Source organism: Alexandromys fortis, unplaced genomic scaffold, assembly GCF_014885135.2.
Source record: "Alexandromys fortis isolate MF-2015 unplaced genomic scaffold, M_Fortis_MF-2015_v1.1 scaffold_54, whole genome shotgun sequence".
NCBI lineage: Eukaryota > Metazoa > Chordata > Mammalia > Rodentia > Cricetidae > Alexandromys > Alexandromys fortis.
Genome location: NW_026067958.1, coordinates 2,344,385 through 2,372,310, shown reverse-complemented (window position 1 = coordinate 2,372,310; position 27,926 = coordinate 2,344,385). Strand labels below are relative to the sequence as shown.

General features: G+C 34.4%; 1 protein-coding gene across 2 annotated transcripts in view; it reads left to right on the top strand.

The window, feature by feature from the left end:
* The window catches only part of Dnajc1 (DnaJ heat shock protein family (Hsp40) member C1), a 189,502-nt gene that overhangs the window by 52,278 nt on the left and 109,298 nt on the right, over positions 1-27,926 (top strand). The window contains exons 2-3 of one of the 2 annotated variants that reach the window (XM_050152683.1): positions 25,654-25,755; positions 26,232-26,278. In XM_050152683.1, the coding sequence (XP_050008640.1) occupies positions 25,654-25,755; positions 26,232-26,278 (149 nt within the window). The remainder of the gene's footprint in view (positions 1-25,653; positions 25,756-26,231; positions 26,279-27,926) is intronic. The other variant, XM_050152685.1, reaches the window with a different exon arrangement.

The window sequence follows — 27,926 nt, the reverse complement described above, 5'->3', positions numbered from 1 at the left end:
GGTGGATGGATGGGCAGGCCAAACGAATGAATAGATAGACAGACAGACAAATAAATAAATAGCGATGTCTTTTGTGACGCTGCTAAAATGTATATAAGTGCATCAGAAAAGGAAAAATATGTAGCCCTGGCATTCCTGGAACTCATGCTGTATACCAGACTAGCCGAACTTACAAAGATCTGCCTGCCTCTGAGTACTGGGATTAAAGGAATGCACCACTTCCACTCGGCTCTCATTAATATTTTTATACTTACATAGAATTTTAAGTTTTAAAATCTCATTGTAGTTTTAGTTTCATTTCTCTATAATTTTATGTTAAAATAGCATATGATTTACACAAGAGGAATTCTCAATTATGTTTCTAAAAATAGCCAAATCTTTAAAAATTACTGTTAAGTAGTATAATTTGTATGAAAATGATAAATATTATAGTGAGTGCAATAAACAAATTAGTGAAGAGACAGAATAGACTTTATGAGTTTTGTTTTCATTCATATTTTGAGTATGCAATATGTGTATAAATATATGTACATATTTGTGTGGGTGTGAGTACTCAAAGATGGGTATGAAAGTAAAACTACAGTGAGATTTTTAAACTTAAATACAATTTCACATAAGTATAAAATATTAGTCACAATGATTAATGACTAAGGATGATTTTTTTCCTTTTTGATACATTTATATAAATTTTAGCAGCTTCACAAAGGAAAATACTTTGCTTAATGATGGTATAATACAAAGAACATTTCTGCATGTAAACATACATGAAAGTAAGTGCAGTTTTAGAGGCATAGAATTTTTTCATGTATAAAATTATTTTTTATTGTTTTTATTGGGCTGTTTATTTTGTTCCACTCCCCTCCCTACTCCTCTTTTACCTTCTCCCCTGGTCCCCATGTTCCATCTTTACTCAGATCTTGTCTTTTTCTATTTCCTATGTAGATTAGATCCATGTATGTCTCTCTTAGGGTCCTCTTTGTTGTCTAGGTTCTCTGGGATTGTGAATTTACTGTAAGCTGGTTTTTCTTTGCTCTATGTCTAAAAGCCATTTATAAGTGAGTATATATGATATTTATCTTTCTGGATCTGGGTTACCTCACTCAGTATGATGTTTTCTAGATCCATCCATTTGCTCACAAATTTCAAGATGTCATTATTTTTTTCTGCTGTGTAGTACTCCATTGTGTAAATGCACCACATTTTCTGTATCCATTCTTCGGTCGAGGGGCATTTAGATTGTTTCCAGGTTCTGGATATGACAAACAATGCTGCTATGAATATAGTTGAGCACATGTCCTTATGGTACAATTGAGCAACCTTTGGGTATACCCAAAGGTTGTATTACTGGGTCTTGAGGTAGGTTGTTTTCTAATTTTCTGAGAAATCACCTTAGTGATATCCAAAGGTGCTGTACCAGTTTTCACTCCCACAATGCAGGAGTGTTCCCTTTACCCCACATCCTCTCTCGCATAAGCTGTCATCAGTGTTTTTAATCTTGGCCATTCTTATAGTTGTAAGATGGAATCCCAGAGATGTTTTGATTTGCATTTCTATGATAACTAAGGATGTTGAACATTTCCTTAAGTGTCTTTCAACCATTTGAGATTCATCTGTTGAGAGTTCTCTGCTTAGGTCTTTACCCCATTTTTTTTTATTGGAAACATCATATTGAGTGAGATGACCCAGATCCAGAAAGACAAATATAACATGTGCTCACTCATAATTGGCTTTTAGACACAAAGCAAAGAAAAACCAGCTTACAATTCATAATCCCAGAGAACCTAGACAACAAAGAGGTCACTAAGAGAGACATACATGGATCTAATCTTCGGGAAGTAGGAAAAGACAAGATCTCCTGAGTAAATTGGGAGCATGGGGATCATGGGAGAGGGCACAAGAGAAAGGGGATGGAAGGCAGGGGAGCAGTAAAAAAATACATAGCTTAATAAAAACAATTTTTTAAAAGATGATATTTTAAATAGATTTCATTTAAATTAAGTTTAGCGGAATGTAAACCTCACTTGAACAAACATTAAATTTATAAAGCAAAATGGACAAGTTACTAAAAAGCAGAAAATATGATAATATATATGTATATATATATATATCTTAGTTTGTATCAGTAAAAACAAGAAAAGATTGAAGAGAATGTTAATGATAAAGTCCAATGAAGAGAGATGCCCTCATTATTCTGCTTGCCTTAAAGGATATATAATTATAAAGTAACTTGAAAATAACATGAGAAGAAATTTTTCTATAGTCAGAACTAACAAAATGCATTGCAAATTCTCTTTAAAATATGTAAGAATTATTTGATGAGAAGAATGTCCACCTACCTTTATGGATCTTTAAGTGTCATTATTGAAAGTCAATACCTCTCAGTGTTATTTTAATTGATGTTCAGTTTGCCAGCTTTCCAATTTATGGTTAACTCATTCTTGTTTAATCAGACACAGTCATGAATGTGTTATATGCTCTGTGGCAGCATGTGAGATGAATATAGTGGAGAAATACATGAGAAACAGTTCACTAAGTAAGCAAATGCAACTGAGATGATCACACCAAGAATAGCTTTTTTTTTTTTTAAATTTTCAGTAACCATAATAAAAATTACATAGTTTGATAAGAATTCAGTAAGGTATAGTACATGTTAAGTGTTCTCACCACAAAAGATAGTAAGGTGATATATATTTAAGTTAATTAGTTCAATTTAGCCATTCTGCAATATATACATATTTTAAAACACATTGAAGCTGGGTGTGGTGGCACATGCCTTTATTCTAGCTCTTGGAAGGCAGAGGCAGGCCTCTCTTGAATTGGAGGCCAGCCTGGTCTACAGCATTAGTTCTATGACAACCAGGGATATACAGAGAAACACTGTCTCAACAAACAAACAACCGCACCCATATTGTATATGATTAATTTATATGATTTTGTTCATTGAAAACATTAAAGAGAAAAATAAGCCTGATGTAATGGAACACGTTTGTAGTCTTGTAGTCTCAGTACATAGGGCTTAGAAGGATCCTGATAGAGCAACCTAAGATTACGTATGAGACCATGTCTCAGAAAAAGAAGTTAGTATAATAAAAAATGTAAAATAGAAGTTAACAGTCTTTCATTCTACTTTATTCCTCAGTTATATTTGCCAGAAATAGCTATTTCTAAATGTTTTCATATTTGTCTATATAAGCCTTGCATTATCAAGTTTGCTCCTCATTGAATGGTTTTAAATGAGAAGTCTTAACTATTACCATTCTAAAGAATTTGTAGATTATAATGTTCTTTGTTTCAGTAACTAATTTAAAATTAAGAAACAACTTCATTTTTCATCAATTTATCTTCAGTGTTATAAATTAAAGGTCTATTAATAATTCTCAGTTCCTCTAGCTGGGACATTTAAAAATGGAGACACTGTTGTGGAGACATTTTTATTATTCCAGCTAAAAGGAGGCTGCATTGAAACCACACTCTGGGCATCTGTTGTTAGAGATTAAGAATGCTGGTAAACATCTTACAGTGCACAGAACAACTTCTACACAGAATTATCTGATCTACCGTGTCAGTAGTGCGTGAATAGAGAAAACTGGCCTTGTGTATAAGTCATTACTAGTGTGGATGGCCTGGCTGGCTGCTTAAGTGTCAGAACCCCAGTAACTTTGTGACTCTGGACAATACCTAACCCTTTTGTGCCTCTGTTGTTTTTTGTTTATCAATGCAATGATAGTTATGCTTGTTGTATAGAGTTGTTGAGGGTTTATTTGAAATTCGACAAATAAACATGTAGAATAGTGCTTAACCTCTACTAGGGAGGCTGACTGCTCCTGTTAAGTTGTTAATATGTAAATCTGTACTTATAATGAAAGCTACAGAGTTTTCAATATCTCTGAAATTTAAAAATAGGCTTCTTAGAAAAAATTAAAAGCTCATTACAGGAAATTTCTATTCCTTTTTTTCCTCCTTCACAGGCTTTTTATAACATTTTTGGGAACCATTGTTAAAACCACAGTCCAAGGGTACAATTTATTAAATTGAATAGTATCTGCTTTATTAAACCCTAGGTTATTTTGTATAGGTAATAGATAAATATTTACCTCTGCTGTTGCATAAATTTATTAATCTTAAACAATTCTTTATTTTCTTTCTATTATGCCTGTTAGCTAGGTAATTCAGGAAACATTATAAAATTAATCCAGGGTACTTTTTATATATTTGCAAACTTAAAAATCTGCAACTTAAGCTTTAGATTTAAAGGCCAGGTGTAAGCTGGGTGTGGTGGTGCATTTCTTGAACTCAGTGCTCTGGAGGCAGAGGCAGGCAGATCTGGGGGGGCGGGGGTTGAGGTCAGCTTGATCTACAAAGCAAGTTCCTGGACTACACAGAGAAAGAAACACTGTATTGAAAACCACACACACGGAAGAAACAGAGACAGAGACAGAGAGGAGAAATAGAAGAAAAGAAAATGACCAGGTATAATGATATATATGGCCAGGTATAATGATACTTTTTTCAAGAAAACAGTCCTACTGGTTTTTTTTTTTTACCCAAAATTTGATTAAGATAGTAAATGACATGGGGGAAAAAAACGAACTTTTGTACTACAGAGAGGGCATAAGTGATAAAGAGCACACACAATTCTTTTCCTGTCTCTTGGCTTTTTTTTCCCCTCTGCTTTTAGGTTCAATTTTAGTTTTTTACCACTTGATGGCAGTGATGGAGCTAGAGCCTCCCAGAAAAGGTTAGGGCAAGAACTCATTATGAATAACAAAAGGGTCTGTACAAAGGAAATCTCTGACATTTCAATATTATTCACATTTCTAGGTGATATTACTTATATTGCAAGTGACAGTGGTGGGAGGAAACGCCTCTAGATGGAGCTTCAGTACTTTCTAAGAGAGAGTATTTGCTTCCTTTCCAAGTGTGTGCTTTACATTGTTTTACATAAGTGACAGAACGGACTTCTGAAAAATAATGTCTTAGAATGAATTCATGTCACTTGTAATCAGAGAAATTAGTTCGCCAAACTCATCAGTATTGAAAAACTGGCTATTTAAATGCCTTAAATTTCTGTATCATTCTCATTAATAGTTGTTGAAAAGGTATGTTAAAAAGTTAGTAATATGTTTCTATTTAATAGTAAAGCTACCTCGCATATCCAATAAGCTAGTAAAAGATTTTAATAAGAAATCAAGTGTTTCAAATTGGTATTATTTTATTATTAAATGAACTTAGTGTCTTTAATGGATATGGCTATTATCTTTTCATATTTAAGTTAAGAGCATTGCATTTCAATTCTGGCTATATATATGTGTATATAATTTTATATTATCCTATAATTAAAACCATCTGATCAATAGCAACTAAAAATATAAATGGTTTTGTTTATGAAACAATATCCATTTTAAACATTTGTTACCTTAATAACATGACTTACTAGCTTCATATACAAGCTCATTTTATGAGTTATAATTATATATATGGTTTGATTGCATAGTATATGTTTTGTTGGACTAGAGTCTAGTTTAAAATAATAAATTTGCACAGTACTGTTTTTTATTTGGCTTTACTTTTACTGAGTTCTTTATCAAAAAGGAAGAACATCTTAATTAAAAATAGTTGAGTATCTCTTTCATTTAGGTTTAGTTTGACTTTAATTTAGGTTTTAAGAGATGATAATTATAACTGAAATAAAAATTGATTATTTTTCACATTTATACTGTATATGTATTAAGATGTAGTTTTGGAAATCTTAATGCTGCTACTTTTATTGATTGTTGCCATCAAATTAGTAGGTATTTCTTTGTGCATAGAATATATGTAAATATTGAACAAGTTGGCTCATCAATAAGTAACTCATTACTCTTACTCTATATTGCAAGCTTTAGACTAGGAAATAATAATATTAGTATGTTTATAATGTTTGAAATTAGCTTACATATATAGCAAGTTAGATTCTCTAGTAATAGGACCTTAGATTTTTAAAAACAGCATTGTAACCATAACAAAAATGATTACCGGTGTTGTCGATTTGCCTGTTACCACTTAGCATTTGAGTCATTAAAATATATTTTTTTAATTTTTTCTCCATTTAAAAAAAGCTTTAAGAATTTTTGTATAAATTGTTTTTTATTAGTAAACACTTTTTTCTTAGCAGAAATGTTTTTTATAATGTAAGTGCATTCTCACTACATATTGAAGGTGTTCATCATTTTTACAATGATGCGTATGTTTTCAGCTCCTGTTGATTTAGTGTCTGTTTCTTTTAAGATGAAACAAGACCTTTCTTTTGTGTATCACTGTACATTTTAGTGAATACATCCTATGGCTTTACTATTGGTAAATTTTTAGAAATTAAAATATTAAGGAAAGTCTCAGATAATACTTGGTTTAGAGTTGACTTTAGGTAGGTTATTTGTTTTATGTTGAATGAGAATATATAACTGGGAATTCATAGTAAACACATGATAAATGGTATGCAGTGGTTTTATATATTTTATTTTCGTGAATAAAAATATTTGAGACTAAAAGCTTACTAAGACAGTAGTTTACAATAACTTTTATTGCATTTTATAAATAGTGTCAGAACAATTGATTTTTCTCGTTTGCAGTCAAATATGACAGCTTCCTCTCAGAGTGTGTGTAGATCCAGAGATTGCATCATTTGGTTGTTGGTTGTTGTGAGAGTGACAGGTCACTTGGAATGCAGCCGTTGGTTTACTGTCCTTGTCTAGTCTTTCAGATATATTTTGGAAACATTTCAGAAACATCTAAAGATACGTTTTTTTTTACAAATTATTAGTACCATTGAGCTTAAGATAATTGCATTAAATTAGCCTTTAATGGTTTGATGAAGTGAACTTGTAAAGGTAATGTTCAATTTCTCAGGGGTAGGAAATCTTCCAGGGCTATTGTAATTATCTATAAATGGTAGCCAATAATTAATGTTATTAATTAAATAAACCCATATAAAGTAATTATTATTAATAAGTTTCATCTTAAATTGTAACTTGAAGGATCTCACTTTCCTAAGGAAACTGACATTTTCATTTCTATGGAAGGGCACCCATGTTAATTGTACATATTAAGTTTCTAAGGGAAAAAGAACAAGGTATGTAGTAGTTTGCTACAATCACATACATTTAGTGTTTTTAATTTGCTGGAGGAAAAGTTGTTTTGCTGTCATTTATGTTGCTCGGTTCCATTTTCTGCTTTTTACCCTGTATATTTGTATTATATAGTATCTCTTCCTGTATTTAAAGGTTGTTTAGGTTCATCTGCAAAGAAGCATTCTTATTGACAAACATTTCCTGTTCAATTCAGAGCATTCATTTTTGGTTTAATACTATAAAAATGATATTGGTGTCAAAGAGAAAAAGTAACCAAGTAGATGAGAACTATCACATTTCTCACTTTTTAGGAAAGTGGTGTTTAAATGAAACACTAAATAATAAAGATGTTGGATATAAAATCAATTTTAAATAAACAAACAAAACTAGCCTTCATTTATGCCAACAGCGTACTTTCAGAGAATGAAATTAGAAAAAAAAGTTTCATTCAAAATAATTTCCCCAAATTAAATATTTAAGAATATCTAATGAAAGAATTGAAGGTCCCTACAATGAAAACTTCAATGGGCAAATGAAGTGAATAAACATTTTTCAAGACAAGTAAAAAGGAAACACAACTGGACAAAAGTTATTTTTAGAAGTGTTTGGCATGCTTAGCTGTCAGGGAAATATAAATAAAAACCATTTTGAGATACCACTGCATCCTAGTCAAAATGGCTGTTGTCAGTAAATCTGACAACCACATTGGAGAGGATGTAAAGAAAAAAAGTCTCATTTCTTTAAGTTGGAGTGCAAATTACTACAGTTATTGTGGAAATCAGTTTAGAGATTTCTCAAAAATTAAAAATAGAATTATAATAGGATCCAGCTATTTTACTCCTGGTAATATCCCAAGAATAATTCCATATTTTTATTTGTTGCTACTTTATTTGCCCATAGTAAAGAATTGGACTCAACCTCCATCAACAGATGATGGATAATGAAAGCCTAAGTGTTTGTGTGTACATACATATTCAGTTCTAAAGATAATTGAAATCACAATTTTTTCAGGAAAATTGATGGACTTAAAATGTATATTAATATTAAGTAAAGTCACAGAATTTCAGAAAGAAAAAAACTATTTCTCCTTTCTATATGGAGTCCAGGCAAAAATGTGTCTGTATATGTAAACAAACATACATGTGGGTACAGTATAACATGGGGAGAAGAGAACAAGAAAGGCTAAATATTAGGGGCTAAGGAAGGACCACGTGTAGGCAGTGAACACTAGTGAACACTAGTCATTAAAGAGAGATAAAGCTAGCTAATTGTTTTTCTAGTTCTAGCTCTGTCATGGATTTTTTTTTGTTTTGTTTTGATGGTGGATAAGTGCATAAAAATATGTTTTATGGTGAAAGTATAAACTGTGAAACTCCACAGTGGGCTTCCACTTTGAATGGGCTGCTCTAACTATATAGAGTTTATAGAATTGTAGCAGTTACATGCTTAGTAAATTTCCACTTTGTAAAAGAATTGCCTATAAAAGAAAAAAGGGGCTAGCGATGCAATTCATCTGGTAGAGTACTTTCCTAGCATTCACAAAGCCCTGCACATGCTGTTGGTGCCTGCCTTGAAATCCCAACATTCCAAGCAAAAGGATCCTGTGTCAACTTGGGCTACATAGTAAGTTGGAAGGTAGTCTGGGCTAGGTGGGACACTATCTCAAAACAAAATTCTACTGAGACAGCTTTTGCTGTTAAAACAGAATTCAAAGAAACAGATTTCACTTTTAATTCCTAAAATTGTCCGGCTAGCTTTGTTTCACTAGTCATATACAAGTTTGACTACCATCCTTACTCTCTATTTAATTTGGCTTTGTATAAGAGTAGTTTTAAATAGTACTATAAGAGTACTATAAGAGTACTATTTAAAATATGACGACACAGCAGCTGTAAAAAGTTTTGCTAACTAGTTTTATTTTTCAAAATAGAATACTGTTTTTATATAAAAATCACAAACCTTTTTTATTGTAATATTTTCCTTTTCATCATTAAAAATCCTTACTTCATTTTAAAAATAAGTATATATTAAAACAATTTGGTTTGTTTTGCCTTCTACCATGAAAGAGCTATTGAAGTACTTTTCCAACGCTTATTTTCTTCTGGGAAAAGAAAAGCTAACTGTGAAGCTGTACTTCACAACTATTTCTTAGTCTGGCCCTCCTTTTAAATATCCCATTCTTTTTCACTAAAACTTTTGTGACTAAGCAGATAAAAATTACTGATGTTTCTCCAGTAACACCATGACTTAAACTAAAGCTATATTGTTGAATAAATCCTCTGGCTTTAGTCTTCTGAGCCTTTTAGTTTTCTAAAGCTCCAGTAACTATAAGAAAGGCTACGTGACTGTAGTAAAATGCAGGTGCATCTTTCATAGAAAGATATTATTTAAATTGCTTTTAAATATTGTTAGTACCTTTTAAATGAAATAGCCATGACTTAGGGAATAAACTTCAGTTGCTCCAGATGCAGCTGTGGTCGTTCACATTGTATTATAATTTCCAAATTCATCAAAGCTGATATCCAAAAGAGAATTTCTATATTAATTACTGCTGTATTAATAAAGATTAATAGAGTCATGTCATGGGAAGCAAGTGGGTACAAAGTATGAAAGGAGAACATATAGATGCAAATACAATTATAATATGTAATATCTGTAGTCTATATTTTGAGACATTAAAAGGAATAAAATAATTGTTTGCCAATAAGAAATAATAGTAATGTAAATATTAGGAACTATAGAAAAAATGTATCTCTTCTACTTCTATATTCTAAAAATGTCAACTACATTTTTCACTGTTTAAAATTTGCATACTACCTTGATATCTGTTCTGGCTTAGTTTGTTTATTAATGGACCAGTTGACCAGGAAAAAAATAAAATTTTGAAACCTAAGATGTTCTGCACACTGAAAATTTTAATAGATACATTGCTATATGTGTGTTAAACTTTTGTATTCTGAAAACAATGTACATGACTTAAATCAGGTTATTTTAACCTGTATCTTCTTTTAAAATTCTTTTTCTTTTTTTAATGTGTATATCATTAAAGAGTGTTTTACCTATATATGTATCTGTGCCTTATGTGCATATGCTTTGTACCTGAGGCCCAGAAGAGGTTGTTGGAAACCCTAGGACTGGAGTTATAGACTCTTTGCACCACCATGTGGGTAGTGGGTTCAAACTTGGGTCCTCATAGACAGCAGCCAGTGCTCTAACCACTGAGTCATCCTCCAGCCCCTCAGCCTATATCCTATAGTCATCTTTTCCTCTCAGAACTGATATAGTTTAACACAGTGTTGAAATACGACTAGAAGTGGTTTAAGAACTTACCTTAAGTTGTTTTGTTTTGTTTAATTTTTTCCCTGGTTTTTCAAGACAGGGTTTCTTTGTGTAACCCTGGCTGTCCTGGAACTCTCTCTCTAGACCACGCTGGCCTCAAACACCCAGAAATGTCCTAGCCTCTGCCTCCCAAGTGCTGGGATTAAAGGAATGCACCTCCATCACCAGGCCTTTTTTATTAAATACTTTAAGCATTCTATACTTTCATGTACCTTTTCCAGTCACTTTATATTCTTTTGTTTTTATATTATGGAGACATGTACGTTTATGTAGATTAAATATTGTGTAGATTGTGCATATTTAATATGTAGGCTTGAATGTAAAAATGAATTTGCATGCTCATTTTGAAAATGTCATCTATTCTAGAATTTAAACGTCTTTTAAAACCCATACTTGTAATGTTAGAATATTCTAAACATTTCTAAAAATATGAAGATGAGTAATGTGTAAGTAAAAATTAATACAAACTTTATAAATATTGAGTTATTTTCTTATAAAATTGACATAAATATTATATTTAAATATTATTGAATTTTAATTTACTAGATGTGATGTTTTGGCATGAAAAGCCATAGCTTAAACCCTTTTACACTAAAAATTATACATGACAATGTTTTTTATTAAGTAATCAGGTAAAATTACTTTGGTAACTTCATAACAACCCATAGAATTATATGGTTTGGGATAATAAGGATTTACACATATAGTGGAATTTCAATCGACCAGCAAATAAACCCAAGAATTGGGTACTTTGTTTATAAATCATGATCGTGTTTATTCAGAGGCTTTAAGTTTGTACAGAGACATTTAAATTTAGATATTCTAGCATTCAATATTATCCATTAGCTAAATTTTTTAACTTGTATGTTCATATAGGTGTTTACATGTCTATACACAATATACCTTTTTTAAAGGAGAAAAAGATGCAGGTTGTCTGATGTGCTCTTTGCCATTAAAGTAGTCATAGTCATAGTCATGATTTTGTTAGGGCTTGTAAAGGAAAGGATTGAAGGTGCCTAGTTTAAATCCTAACTTCCTGGCCGTAGGTATTATTTGTGCCGTGTTCTCTGACTTTTTATGTACAAGTGATTGTTACACATGTATATATACAAATGTGTGTGTGTGTGTATAATAGTGAAGTCTTTAAGAAAACCTTTATCAATGTAATATGCCATTGAACCGTAAATTAATTTTGTTTTATTAAAACCTTTTTGGCATATTCTCATAACATAATTTCCTGCAAAACCATGTAGTTGCACAGAACTATATATGTTTCAGTCAGCAGAGTAAGCTTGAGCTACTCAGATAAGGAACTGGTGATGCCGTTTTTATAAAGCATTCACTCAGAGATGAATTTATCAAGAAAGTTGTTTTCTAAGTAATGATTGTTAATCAGTTGTATCCAAAGGTTTGCTTTATTGGCAAGTTTGGCAATAGTCTTTTATTGATTAAGATGGAAAGATGTTTTACTTTTGAAGAATAGTTTAATTTCTGAGATATCTAATATCATGCTTCAACTAAGTAGGTTATAATAAAAAATACTAGTACTAGGGCTGGAGAGATGGCTCAGCAGTTAAGAGCACTGGCTGCTCTTCCAGAGGACCTGGGTTCAATTCCCAGCACCCACATGGTGGCTCAGAGTCATCTGCAGTGGCATCTAATACCCTCTTCCACCATAAAGGCATACATGCAGATAGAGCACTCATGTACATAAAATACATAAATAAAACAAAACAAAATTGTTGGTTTATTAAAAAATACTAATACTAAACAGTCATTTCCTTACCAACTTATAATCATTAGTGTTCAAGTTATCTGTGAGTTATGTGTGTTTGAACTTGCATATTTGCTACTTTTGAAGAATGGCAGAAACCATTGCACAAAGTAATCCTAGGAACAAAGTAAATGACAAAGTGTTACATCTGACACATATAGGTGCAGTATTACAATGCTTTTCAAGTCAGTATTGTTGGAACTGATTTGGAAAAATATAACTTCAGACTCTGATGGTGACCTGTAGTATACAGATAGCATTCATGGGAAGTTAAAGACAAGTCCCTTCTTTAAAATGTGTGCCACTACCATCAGCTACATTTTTCTACACTCCTAACTGGAGACTGTAGAAGGAGAGTAGCTCAGAGAAATCCTATTTGTTCCAGCAGGATATCAGCCCTCAGTTATATTAGAGGAAATTTAATTACTTTTGTGTGTGTGCACACACATGCATGTGTACATGTGCCATACATGCAAGTGGAATTCAGAGGACAACTTACAGAAGTCAGTTCTATTTCTATCATGTATGTTAGGAGATCACATACTGGTATGCTTGAGGGGGTGCCTTTTTGTTGGTTTTACCTACAGTTGTTAAATATTTTAAATTTTGGAAATGTATTTTCATTGAAGTTTTTTGTCTATTAAAACAAACACAAAGCAGATCACAGAAAAAGAATTGGTAGATATTTAACTAATTAAAGATTGATGGTTCATTCCCCCTCCCTTAATGTCCATATATGTTAGACCAGGAATAAATTGTTGGAAAAAAAATTTCTGGATGTATTGAATGTAGTTTCTTTTTCTTTCTCTGCTTTTCAGTGAATTGTTAAATCATTTTCAAATTTAGTGGACTATGTCCTTTTGTATTTTGAATTCTCTTTGTTTTAATAAAATGATTGCCATCTAGTGCCAAATTAAGTAAATTAGTCCTATAAATTCGAGTGGTTATTTTGATAGTTAGAATGATTAAAGAGAAATGAGATTTTATGCAACATATAAATAGCATACTTATAATCTAGCCGCAAGTGTGTTTTATTTAGCTTGATGAAACATTGTAGAACAGGTTTGTTTTATTCAAATGTATTTAGCTTTAGCTTAGATAAGTGATAATTTGATAATTTCTACACATTGTTGCTTGTTTGTTCTGGCCACCCATAACTGAAATAACCACACAGAAACTATATTAATTAAAATACTGCTTGGCCCATTAGCTCTCACTTTTTATTGGCTAACTTTTACATCTTAGTTTAACCCATTTCTATTAATCTATATATCACCACGAGGTCGTGGCCTACCAGCAAAGTTTCAACATGTCTGTCTCAGGTGGCGGATCCATAGCATTTCTTTCTGACTCCATCCTTCTTTCTTTCAGCATTCAGTCTAGTCCTCCCTGCCCACCTAATTTCTGCCCTATCAACAGGCCAAGGCAGTTTCTTTATTCATTAATGGTAATCACAGCACACAGAGGGGACTCCCACATTCTTTTTAAAACATAATTTATTTAACTTTATTTTATGTGCATTGATGTGGAAAAATGTCAGATCCTCTAGAACTGAGATACAGACAGCTGCCATGTGGGTTCTGGGAATTGAACCCAGGTCCTCTGAAAGAGGACCCAGTACTCTTAACCTCTGCGCTATCTCTCCAGCCTCCTTCTATCCATGTTCTTAGCTTAAAATGGGATACAACTTTATCTATGACAATATACAAAGGAAAACATATACATTGATTTACAAGAATAATTTTAGAAGAACTTCGCACTTGATCTTTTTTTGCATGTGCCTTACTCTAATTGTTTTTACTTCAAAATATTGAATGTAGTCTGTTGCTTATTTGGAGAATATTGTATTAAATCCTTTTCATAAAGTTTGAAATACCGACTTTTCCTCCTTTGTTCTGTGCAATAGGCTTTTCATTACCATGTTCCTCTCCCCCACAGGAACCAGCATTGCTTACATCTTCAGTTACCAACACCTGCATTGTCTCCTTGTTTCTCAGATCACGTCAGACTTCTCTCCAAACTCTTATTTGTCAAATTATCATTAAAACAGTTAATTTCTCATAATTCTCTGTTTTACCTGTTATTGTAATTGCCCCAACTCAGCTAGGTTTTGTACTCATTCTTTAAAACAAATTAATTAGAATTTAATATTCAGTGACCTTTATTTGGCCTCCTCTACGGTCTTTGCAAAAGTGGGGTTACAAATTACTACAAATTTGACTAAATATCTTTCCTTTTAAAATTTTATTTTTTCTCTCTGATATGTCCATACATGTAAATAATAATTAGTTGTGCACAGACACACACACACACACAGAGAAAGAACATTCTTACCTAATACCATCACTAATCTTCTATCCCTCCTTTGGTGAAATCCTACTTCCCATCAAGCCCCTCTCCTACTTTATGTCCTATTTTGTAGGTGTGAATTGTTGCCTAAGAGTAACCTTATAAAATCTGTCGATTGTGTGTAGAACTAGTGTTATTGTTCATTGGTAGCTATGTATTACATTGCTTGGATAGACCCAAATTTATCTATCTCACAGTTCATAAATAATTGTTTCTAAACTAGAGATGTTAATGAACAATGCTTCTGTCACTCATGCATCTTTTTATGAGTGTATGTGTATTTGATGCCTAGGAATCAGATTGCTAGCTCAGAGGCTTTTTTTATGTTCAGCTTTAGTGGATACCACCGAACAGTTTTCTAATGGCTGAATAGTTTATATTCCCTACAGCAATACATCCATGTTCCTGTTGCTCTGTGTCCTTGTTAATTCTTGGTGTCTTAGTTAGGGTTTCTGTTGCTGTGAAGAGACACTGTGACTACAGCAACTCTTATAAGAAAAAAACATTTAATTGTGGTGTTCACTTATAGTTTCAGGGGTTGAGTCCCCTTTCATCATGGGGAGCATGGCAGTAAGCAGGCAGACATGGCTACATCTTAATCAGAAGGCAACAGGAAATTGACTGTGACAGTGAGCGAAGCTTAAGCAGAGGAGACCTCAAAGCCTGTGCCCACAGTGACACACTTCCTTCAACAAGGCCACACTTCCCAGTAGTGCCACTTGCTGTGATTATATTCAAGCTACCACACTTGCTATTTTCTTTTTTTTAATTTTTATTTATTTATTAAAGATTTCTGTCTCTTCCCCACCGCCGCCTCCCCTTTCCCTCCCCCTCCCCCTATCAAGTCCCCCTCCCTCGTCAGCCCAAAGAGCAATCAGGGTTCCCTGCCCTGTGGGAAGTCCAAGGACCACCCACCTCCATCCAGGTCTAGTAAGGTGAGCATCCAAACTGCCTAGGCTCCCACGAAACCAATAGGTACAGTAGGATCAAAAACCCATTGCCATTGTTCTTGAGGTCTCAACACACTTGCTATTTTCTAATTTATACAGAAAATCAGAGAAAAGTTAGATAAAGTCCTACATTTCTGGGAGATATTTAGTGGTGTCTCATTGCAACTTTGACTTGCTTTTCCACAGTGATTATTTTTTCATATTTATTGGCCATTTAACTATATATTATGTATAGACTATAAGGTGTTATATATTCTTAGGGAATATTCCCTCATAGAAAATCATGGGGGTTGAATTTCCTCATTTTAGGAATTATCAGTGTAATTTTTTTATTTTGTCTAGTTTTAAATTTTTTAGTAGTTTTAATTATATATGTGTGTCTGTGTATGTGAGTGCAGATACACCCAGAGCTGGAGTTAAGGGTGGTATGAGCCACCTGATGTAGGTGCTAGGAACAGAATTCATCAAGATAATATTAGATTTTCTTTGAAAACAAAACAGCTAAACAAAACTAGTTTACCAATTTGTCGCTTTTCCTAGGACATGTCTTTTTTCCAGTTCTAAAACTTTTTTTTTTGCAGTTATACCCCCTCTGATAAAAGATATAAAAGAACTCCATAGTCATCAGAGATTATGGTTAATACTCATCAATTAATAGCATTTACTCTTCCAGAGTTCCCTAGGTTCAATTCCTCTCACCCACATTGGTAAGATGGATGGTAAGTCCATCTCCAAGGAATTCAGCACCCTCTTTTGACCTTTCCAGGGACCTCTCCTCATATCCACATACTCCACATGGATAAAAAAGACAGAACTCCTCTACCAACTCCAACCTCTGCTACCGTTCTCCTAAAAGATTTCCATTTCGGCCTCTATTGGTCATGACATTTGTTTGTCCTGAGACTTATAACATGTGTTCTCAGCCTATTTCCAGCTTCCACTAACTAAGCTGCATAAACTTATAGCTTCATAAGGATTTAGATGTCCTCCTACCAAAAAAATATCCCCTTTGAAGGCCAGCTTTTCTTTTCTTTTCTTTTCTTTTCTTTTCTTTTCTTTTCTTTTCTTTTCTGTTTCTCTTCTCTCTGCACTCCCTGCCGTAGTAGTGTGTTGTTACCTTATCCATCCCCCGTGATTGAATTATTCTCTCAACTGGATCCTCACCATTGCTATTATAATGTGCTTATTTAGAAAGGAAAGAAAGCCTCTTTTAGCCACACATCTCACTTCATGAAGTAGCCAGTTTTCTTGAAAAACCCTCTTTATTTTCCATTTCATTCCTTACCCCAACCTGTTGACTTTTGTACCCACTCCTCTATTAGATAGCTCCTGCCACAGTCATGACAGTGGGTGATAGGTTTCAATGTTCACTTAACCTGCCCAGACCAGTCTGGCCTCTAAGTCAGAGATCCACCTACCTCACCTTCTGAGTGCTGGAATTAAAGGCATGTACCATCATATCAGGCTATGCTCTATACTTTGCTTAAGCTATATTGATCATACCTGACATTTGACTTTTCTTAACATATTAATGGCTTCTTAATTTATGTATACTACAGTCTACTCCTCTGAGTTCAAGGTTTTTGTATCCAGATGTTAAAGTCACATTTCCACTTGACTATTTCCAGAACACCTCCTTTTTGGCAAATTCTTGGCCTTCTTTACCCTTCTAGCATTCTTTTAGTATTTCCTGTCTCTAAATGATACCAGCATATCTTTATTTTTCTTTCTTTTTATGTTGTTACCAGTATCAACATGTGTGCATGTTTGAAACCAACAAGTTACAAGATTTTTTCTTTTTTTTCAAGATTGTTTTCGTTTTATTTTGTTCCTATATCACTGAGTGCATTTGACAAAAAAAAAAATTTATGTAAAGTTCACACTGAATTTTCAAACTCTAAATTGCATGTAGTTTTCTTCCAACACAGGTTCATTGCTATTCCTGCAATAGTGCAAGTTTGTCTTCTCTGTGATTACCCTAGACTTACTCAGTGTCTCTCACTTGTGTTAAGCTATGCATTCTGTAAAAAGAAAATCGTGTGGCTAGCACTGTGGCATTTGCCAGTTCTAGAACCAAACTTGCCACCATTCAAGGGTATGGCCAACACCCAGGTTGAGTAGTAGGACCTTTGCTAACATTGTTACAGGAAAGCCAGCAACTTCGTTGCTATCTGAAGTGGTCTTTGGGCTAGGAATGCAGCTAATGATATAGCTACATTAAGTCCCATGTACTAAATAAATAAGTAAATAAATAGCTGTTTTTTTTTTGCCACATGTGTTCATTCTGTACCAAAGTGCATGTGATTGGCCAAACCTATCTCACATGTAGTTTTTCTTCTGTAACAAGAAAAGGCACTCTAGAAATATACTAATTATAGCAGTAGCCACTAACAATGTGTAAGTATTTAAACTCAAGTCAAATAAAATTTGAAGTCTCATTCTGTAAGTGCTGCCCGCTACCTCAGGTACTCAGTGGCCTTTTAGACTAATCAGCTTTGTGTTGTGACAAAGTATTTTTGAGGAACAATTGAGAAGGAACCTCTGAATTTGAGCTAAAAAAAAAAAAAAATACCTTCCTCTCCTTTTAAATGGATCCAGCTCCCTTGCTGGTAGGATATAATGAGGGAGAATTTCATGACAGGGAGCATGTGAGAGTGCAAAACCCATGTAGGGTAGGAAGCAGAGATAGAGAAAGAGACCAGAAAATGTACCCCAACTGACATACTTCCTCCAAATAATGTTCCAGCTTCTAATAACCATTCAGCTGTGAACTCATCAATGGGTTAATATATTGATGCAGTCACGTTCACAATTTACCAGCTAAGGACGAAGCCTTCAACATATGAGCCTTTTGAGGGGACATCTCATATCCAAACTGTAAGAATATTAGACAATGTAGATAAAAGTATTTCCCACATTGTAGGAGGTTCCTTTGAATAATGCTGGAGTAGAAGGGAGATGAAGTGAGCATCAATTTTTATCTACCATGTATCATCATGGAAGAAAGCATGGTAGCATGCAGGCAGACATGGTGCTGGAGAGGTACTGACAGGTCTACACCTGGATCCACAGGCAGCAGGAAGAGACATTAACACACTTCCTCCCACAAGGCTATACTTACTCCAATAATTGACTCCCAACTCTGCCTCCTGAGTGCTAGAATTAAAGATGTACTCCATCACTGCCTGGCTTGTTTTCTATATTCTTTAGTTTGTTGCTGTGTACACTTTTATATCTTTTGCTATGCTTGCTTTGGATTTACTTAGCTCTTTTTTCTAGTTCTATAAAGTAGGTTAAGCTCTTGCCCTCCCTCCCTTCCAGTTTTCACTTTTTGTTTGCCTCTCATTATAAGGACCTTGTGTTTCTCTGTGTGAAGACCATATGTTTGTGGATCATTTGTGCAGTGCCTTGGAGGCTAGAAGAAAGCAATGAATCATTGAAAGACTTGGGTGCTGGGATCAAACTCAGGTCCCCTGCAAGAGTAGCAAGTGCTTTTAATTGCTGAGCCATCTCTCCAGCCCCTCCCTCTTTCTTTCTTTCTTTCTTTCTTTCTTTCTTTCTTTCTTTTTCTTTCTTTCTTTCTTTCTTTCTTTCTTTCTTTCTTTCTTTTTTTCTTTCTTTCTTTCTTTCTTTCTTTCTTTCTTTTCTTTCAAAAAATGTATACCTAATATTAAACTTTCTTGTAAACAATGCTTTTAGCGTTGTAAGTTTTGCTATGATTTGTTTTCATTTGTGCCAATAAGTCTATCTTGGTGAGTCCAAAAGTTGTACCTAATTCACTTTCTAATCTAACTTGCATTACCAGAACTATCTTTTTATGTCTTTCAACCTTATACATTTTACATTTCTGTAGTGAATTTATTTTCTGAACATGGTAACAAGGAAAACTATAAAGTCTTCAACTCTATCAGAGACCCAAGAAAGAAAGAATATTATCTGAGTAAGCAGGAAGTGCAAGCAAGTGACTTCTAAAAAATGTGAAAATGGCAGAAGCAGCTGGAAGGTTCCTCTGCAATGTTGGGGCAACTATCTTCAACCTACAGGCCTAGCACATCTGACAAACTGTTTTGTGAAGCAGGATATTCTGAAGGGCTGTACTATTTGTCTTGACAAAGTTTGGCAGTCCTTTTTTTTTTGTGCACATTTGTCCAATTTGTACAGCATACTGTCAACAGTCAAGGCAAGAGCACTTTCTTACCCAGAGGCTAACCTTTGCCATAAAGAATGTAAATACGATGTGGAGTTTCTTTGATACCCATCATCTCTAAAGTAGATTGGTGCTGCCAGGAGCAGACATGTCTCATTGTCATTAAATAAAGAAAGAAAAAAAAAAAAGAAAAAAGAAAGAAAAGAATCTGTGCCATTAAAACCTTTTACATCAACTTGTAATAATATTAGGTATGTTTTCAAAGTCAAACAGATATATTTTAGATAAACAGGTCATCTTTAAATACTTCAGAGATCTACAGAATATGGCATTTGATCAATTTCTGCATTATCTTGTGCTAGAGGTCCTGGCAGACCCATATGGGATCGGATGTGTGTTATCTATTGGGATGATTCCTATTCCTGGTTATTTCTTGTACCTGAATAAATAACAAAGTCGATTCTGTATCATCTGGTATATTTATATTCAGTGGTTTTGATATGCAAAACAACTCTTCATATTGCGAATTGGTAACTATGTTAAGAGGTTCCATAAAATACCTTAGTACCATGAGACTAGCATATAATTCTGACTTTTGGACAGAATCATATGGGCTTTCATCCACTTTACTTAAATTTTCTGATTTGTAACCTGCCTTTCCTGATTTATGGCATCAGTATAGAATGAAGAGGCTCCAGTTATTGGTGTTTTTCCATACAATGTAAGGATGGATCAAGTTAGTTCTCTTTATAAGTTGAATTCTCTGGCTTTTGGGATAATTGTTGTTAATCTCTCCCCCCAAAAAATACTACAAGTTCTCTGCCAGGGTTCAATTTCTGCCCATAATTTGTCAATTTCATCATTATTAAAAAGGTACTATAATTTCTGCTGGGTCTGTTCCTGGTAATTGATGAAGTCTCAATTTTCCTTTAGAACTAATTCAGACCTTCTCTGCTTAAGTCTTTAATTTTACTAAGTTTATGTGGTAAAAAGATCCATTCTAAGATAATATATTCCCTCTACACTAAAATTCTTATAGGGTAATGTTTGGAGGATAATAGGACCAGAGTGCAATTAAGCTTCAAATGCATATGATCCACATATGCAATCTGTAATTTCTCTTTCATCAAGATCAATTCTTTCTTAACTTCAGGTGATAATTTGGGGTCTAACTTTTTGTAAACCTATTTTATAGCCTAAATAATTAACAGAATCTCATCTTGGTATTTTTTCAGGAGCAACTTATAATCCTCAACACAGTTTTTCTTTCTTTTTGCTGATAGTCTGATTTGGGAAGAGAATATTCCCATATTTCATGTACATGTTCTTGACCACATTAAGAGTTAAAAGCCTTTGTCTAGTGGATCTAATGTTTACACTTGTCAGACAACTGCTATTAATTTTTTTCTCTGTGTATTAACCAGTTTACCTCTTTGTATGTTTTATTAGTTTTTTAAATGTATGTATAACTAGACATTTTTAGTATATAATATGACAATTATATTTCCTACATCCCCAGAGTTTGTGCTATTTGTCTGACTATTCTAAACTAAATGTATAAAATGTCCATAGTTGGCTGTTTGGCCATTGGAGTTTGCTTAAATTTATAGTCATCCAATGGTTGTGCAGAGATCCCTAAGGCACATGGAAGAGGGGAGGAGGAGAAAGAGACAAAAGTGAGCTGCAGACTGATGAGACTGTCCCAGTCTTGGCCAATATCTTAGTCACTGTTGTATTGCTATAAAGAAACCCTGACCAAGGCAACTCCTATAAATGGAAGCATTTAATTGGGAGCTTGCTTACAGTTTTAGAGGGCTAGTCCGTTATCATCATGGCAGGAAGCTCGTGGAGCAGTAGCTGAGAGATTTACATTCTTATCCACAGACAGCAGGCAGAGAGGGGGGGTTAGTAGTGGGAAGACAGACAGACATACGCTGGACTTTTGAAATCCCAAAGCCCACCCCCAACAACACACCTCTTCTAATAATGACACGTTCACTCCAACAAGACTACACCTCCTAATCTTTCCAAACAGTTCATCAAATGGGGACTAAGCATACAGATATATGAGCCTATGGAGGCCATTCTTATTCAAACCACCAGGCCAGTTGAACTCTTGGAGCATGCTTTCAGTGCTCAGCTTGGTACTGGCAACTCTTTCAACAACTCTGTTCTTGCTCCTTACACAAAGCTTGAAGATGTACCAGTGGTGAGAACTTCAACACCTTCTCTAATCTTTCTGAGCACATGCTCGTCCTTGGGCATGCACATGCTTCGAACCAGTTCTAATTGGTCTTATTAAAAACCCAGGGCCAGATAGCATGACAGATGCTGAAAGATCAGATAAAGGAGCAAGCCACAGCTAGCTCTGATCTTGCTAACTCCTCAGCCAAAAATGGGGTGAGCTCCTATCTCCTCCCTCCTTATATTCTTCTTTCTGCCCAGCTATTTTACTTCCTGTCTGTCTATACAGACCTCCAGACCTTTATGGTTAACTAGTGGCCTAACTCCGCCCTCTGATCTTCAGCAAGCTTTATTTGTTAGAGCACAAAAAAAGCACCACACACATGGTCTTCTAGTTTCCAAGGAATTTAGGAAACATTTCAAAGACACTTCCCAGAAGACTTTCTTCCCAACTGTTACCCTTTGACTGATTTCTAAGCAGAGTTTTTCTGTGTTGGCAGCTGCTCCCAAATAATCACTCAGAAACTTAAGTATTAATTGTCAGGGAAAATTTTAAGGTAGTTTGTTCTTTCCTTTTATCGTGTGGGTTCCAGGAATCAAACTCAGGTTTATCAGATTTGGTCGTAAGGGCCTTTAACCACAGAACGCTTCATTGGTCAACTTTAAATGTTCTTGATAACTCCTGTCTGTATACTTTCATAATTCTAAACTTGATTCAAAAAAAGGAAAAAGGAAAAAGTCTTTAAATATCAGAGTAGACAGACAGATCAAAACACCCATAATTCTTTGAGAAAAAGATCAGCTGTGCTTTTCCTGCACTGGGAACTCGCATCCTTTATGGAGGTTGGTGTCTTCAGAACCCTTACTGAGACTCAGCTTCATGTGATCTTAAGTGCTTGCCTGATTGCCATGAGCTTTGACTAGTTTCCAGGGTTCAGATAAAGTTGATTCTGACAGTTTTGCCAGGTTAGTCACTGTTTCTGTGGTGGGGCAGCCCTTGGAGTTCTCTCTCCATCTTTTCACTCATGTCTCATCATGGAGTTCCATTCTGACTAGCATATATTACACTAAAAGACGTTAAGAGTGACAATATGTCTCTTCATTACGGAGGTTATCCAAGTGTTAAGATAATTCGTATTTTGCCTGCTAGCGAGCTGCATCACATTTAGAAGGAATAGAATCATGGCAAATTGATGTAGTACATCTTTTGATATCTGCAATGGTCAGCTTACCCATTGCCCTGTCAAGCTTTTTTCCATATAAGCCAAAGAAATTTTAAATGGTCTGTTTTGCTGAATTTAATAGATGAATGTTCAAAATTCGAGTCTTTAATAGAAATGTGATATAAAGTGCTTTGGAGAAGCCAGCACACATCAGAGGATGTATCTTTAAAACCTCATAGAGTAGTTTGGTGCTGGTTGATGTGTACCTCTATTCCCAGCTCAGGAGACCAAGGCAGGGTGATTACTTGAGCCCAGGAGGTTGAAGACAGACTGGACAACATAGTGAGACCTCATTTCAAACACCAGCAACCGTAGGAGGAAGAAACAGAACTTTATGAGACATATTCACCTTATAGTTTGGTGGATGATATGCTCCCATTGTTCATCAAATTCATAAAATGGTAATGATTACTTTCACTGCCTTCCCAAAGCTTCCTCCCTTTACAAATTTAAACTTAAGAATTATAAATTTACAAATTAGATCTTAAGTAAAACAGCCAACATAGCTTAGATCTGAAAGTATTTTTTTTTTGCATTGAATTCTGTCTTAATCTTTTTGTAGAGAGTATAAATTTGAACACGTTACTTAGCTTTTCCCTACCTTACTTACTTGTAAAATGGGCTCAATAACAAATATGCTTACACGGTAGGTTTGTGAGTTTGTATGTGGCTAAAATTAAGACTGATAAAAGGCCTCACATTAAATAAATGCATAATCTACCCTCTGGGAAGCGTGTCCAGAGGATGTCTCTTTAGATAGGAAAAGCCCACTCCCACTTACCATGGACTTTATTGGTGAGATACCAGTTCTCAAGAGGGAAGTCTTCTGTGTTTGTGTGGAGCCTGAGAGGCCAGGTTCTTAGTGGAGGGTGGGCTGCCTTTCTAGCCCAGTAAAAAAGAAAATGAGGAGGAGGCTGAACTGCACCTTGAAGTGTAATTAGGGGAAGGCCAGCACAGCTGGAAGACAAAGCTAGCGATGGGAACACAGGTGATGGAGGTGTAGAAACAACTATCTGACTGGTTTTATATTTGGATGCATACTGTGGCAGAAAATTCTTACAGACAATGCCAAAGCAAGGAAATGCCTTTGTTGACCAGTAGTCATTTTTATTTTTAAGTCATAGATATTATATGTTATGCATTATTTTATAATGAAAAATATATAAACTCATACTTTATTTTAAAAATCTTCTGAATTTTCTCTCATACAATATTAATTTAATAAAATTGTATTTAAATTTCTAATTAGAGGCTGTTTATTCATTTGGCACATGGCCTCTTTGCATGACAAAAAGACTCATCACACATTTCCATTAAACAGCTCCTTTCTTTCATGTATTACCTGTCATCTTATGTGGGAAGCACATCTTTTCCTTCAGCAAACTTAAAATGAAATAATACAAACATATTATCTGCAAGGTTTACTTTGTTGGTTTTACAGCTCCTTGGCCCTCCATAACTCAGAAGTATTCACAGCTAGGGTAGCTTACTAGCCTGAAGCAATAAGTTCCCTCCCCACATGAAAACGCATGTGCGTGCGCGCTGCGCGCACGCGCGCGCGCACACACACACACACACACACACACATTGACAGTGAAAATAATGGCTTATAAAGGAAAGCTTTGACAGACTAATTGTAGTCTTTTTTTTTCTTTTCTTTTTTTCCTCTAAATTTATTTCTTGGCCCCTGGTATATAGATTTTTGTGTTGGTTTGAGTTTTCCGTTATTTGAGCGTTTTAGTAATTAATTAGACAAATAGCTATCAGACAAAGTTTAATAAGTTGCTTTACTATCACTTGTCTCAAGAATCTGTTTTTACATATAGTAGAAATGAAGTTTTGAACTCTGTTTATTTTAGCCACGTAAATGATGTTTTCTTATTTTATCTGCACAAACAAAATTACTAACTGCTGTGACCTTGAATATATTTTAAACTATATTAGTCATACATGAATAATGGGCAATTTTTTTTTTCTACAAACCAGACTGGGGAGATTGTAGAATTGTGGGCATACTCTTTAAAGCATATAACTGTTTAATTACAACTTATGGATAACGCAACTTTAACTCCCTTCAAGTCAACATTTTTTTGACATGAAATCGGGTTTTCATAAGTTGTTGCTGAATGTTAATTTCAGTATGAATAATAATTAAAAATTTATGTATATATAAGCTTGGGCTTCTTAAACTGATTTTAAAATTCTCAAGTAAATAATAAGGTTCTTTATAGCACACAGATATTAATTTTTAATTTGTTTCTTTTTTTGTATCTTGATTACTGAAAGAGATTTATTGGTTAATTGTAGGGAGGCAAGTGTTTGAAAAGTTTTGTCAAATACCATCTTCTTTAAATGACTGTATGGTAATGAAAGTTAAGAGGAGAGCCAATTTAGATTGAATAATTGTTCAGTCATGTGGGTCAGGCTAGCTGCATAGCATGGTTGTTAGACTGATTGCTCAAATTACATTGCCTGGGGTCCTGCACTTGGTTGGCTGTCTTCTCAGATCTTAACAAGGTTCTGGGAATTTCTCTTTCTGACAAAGTTTGCTTTGTATTTTCCCCTCCCCCTACCAACCCAGGATGCTTCATCTGCAGACATCAGAAAAGCATATCGTAAGCTTTCACTAACCTTACATCCAGACAAGAATAAAGATGAAAATGCAGAAACTCAGTTTAGACAAGTAAGTGCAATAATGTAACTTTATTATAGTGACAGTTGTAGTAATATACTTATGCTAGAAATTTAACTTAGATGTAGCATATTTTCATTTGAACATGAAACTTAAATATATAACATTTAGATTTTTATTTGTTTTTTAATGGAATACTTTTTTCACGAACATTTTGTGTCATTTAGAGTTTTTCTTAGTTGTTACAGGATCATGGTTGTCATAATTTCTTATCTAAATTATGCTCTTGCTCTTAATATTTTTAAGGTAAACTGTTTCTTTTGTACCTTTCACAAAAGTTCATTTTTATATCCGTTTTTAAAATTGTTTTCAAAAACATAAACTGTTACTTATTTTTGGATTTTTACTATTTATTGCATAGATGGACACATGGGGTTTTCTGCATGTGTGTTTTAGAGCGTTCATCCTCCTATGTGATTTCTTACAGTTGAAAATATTTTTATTTTAAAGTAATGCTTCTGTTTTAGTTGGTGGCCATTTATGAAGTTTTAAAGGATGATGAAAGAAGGCAGAGGTGAGTGCTCATTTGTGCTTCTGAGTTTGGATGGGCAAGTGTCATGCTACAGCTTTGAAAAGTCCTGCTTAGGTTAGGTGTTTTGTTTTGGTGGGTTTTGTTTATTTGTTTGTTTTGCTTCTTCCAAGAAATGCATTGTTTTACAGTCTTGTGTAGAGCAAAGCTCATTTCTTTTGAATCTATTTCCTAGGCTGATTCACTACTTACAAACTATGATCACGAGACATAAAGTTAGCAAGTTTTGCTTCATTAGAACAGACTTTTAATGCGTGTGTTTATGCCCTGGGAAACAATCAGAAGTACTTGATTTCAACCAAATGCCCATTCTTTTCGCTCTATCATAAATGGCTCCTCTCTGTATTTGGTAGACCCGCTACCCTCATGACCACTTGTTAAGCATTTGAGATTATCACTTAGTAATCATGTAAATGTACTTTCCTAGTGTTTCTTCACCCCATATAGCTCCAGTTGTAAGTTGATAGACTTACATGAACTGTGGAAAATATGATTAAAACAATAAACAAACAAACGTTCCTCTTTTCTCATTGGTTTTGCCCTCTTCCCTAAGTTTGCTCCAGTGATGCTGTATCTGGTAACCTTAGGGTAGAGGCAGTCCCTCACACAGACCTGTCTCTGCCCCTTCAGAAGACCAGTGATAAACTCTAGTGGTTTATATTGCCAGTGACTCAGGAGATCATAGGCCTTCCCTCTGCTGTAGAATGTGTGGAATGTGGATCCAGTGTGAAGTCTAAGAGCCAGAATAAGAAACACATTTTAAATTATCCCTTTGAACACAAACAACAAAAGTGTTTCAGAAAAAAAAATTATTGCAGGTAAAATAAACTGGTTTTTTTTGTTTTGTTTTATTCTGGGCTTGTTGATCTTTAAAAATAAACAATAATAATGCTGATTATAGCCCAATAAGTTGACTTCATGAGATAGTAGTGGACAGCATTGGAAATTTGACAGTGTTGTCTTAAAGAAAATACCCTCATTTTTGATATTTAAGCTAAAGCAGGCATAAATACCTGATTTGTTTATGTGGCTAACACATCTTATACACAAACCCCAGAATTACATTATGTGGCATTCTGAACTTTTCTTCAACATCCTAAAATGTTAGTTGCCCTTCCTGGTTCTTAGCCACAGTTGATCAGGTTGTAGTCGATCTATCTTTGTCATTCTGCACTTACCTTAGTAGGTTTTCTTTAGTGAACCACTAGTTTTGTTTCATGTATCAAGAATGTGTTGTGAAGATAGCTTGCTTTATTCTTCCAGTATCTTTGCCTTCAAACTTTGTCTTTTGGCTGATTGTTCTCTTAAAAGTCAGTAAACGTTGTGATAACTTCTTTTAATTACTAAAATCATTTCTGTCTTTTTACAGCAAATAACTCCTTACCTATCCATTGTTTCTTTGTTCACATAGACTCATCTAATAAAGTCTCTTTAGGAATAGCTCCCTCTGCATTGACTTTACTGTTAGTGGGGAAAAAATGGACCTGACAGTTATACAAACATTTCTAGTATTTCCCCTTGAGGTATCATAAGTAACTCTTTGGTAACTGGTTTTCCTTGAGGCAAAAGTCTTAACTAATCAAGCTGAGAATCACTCCTCTAAAGCTTGTGCCTGAGGCTAGGTGACCTGTGA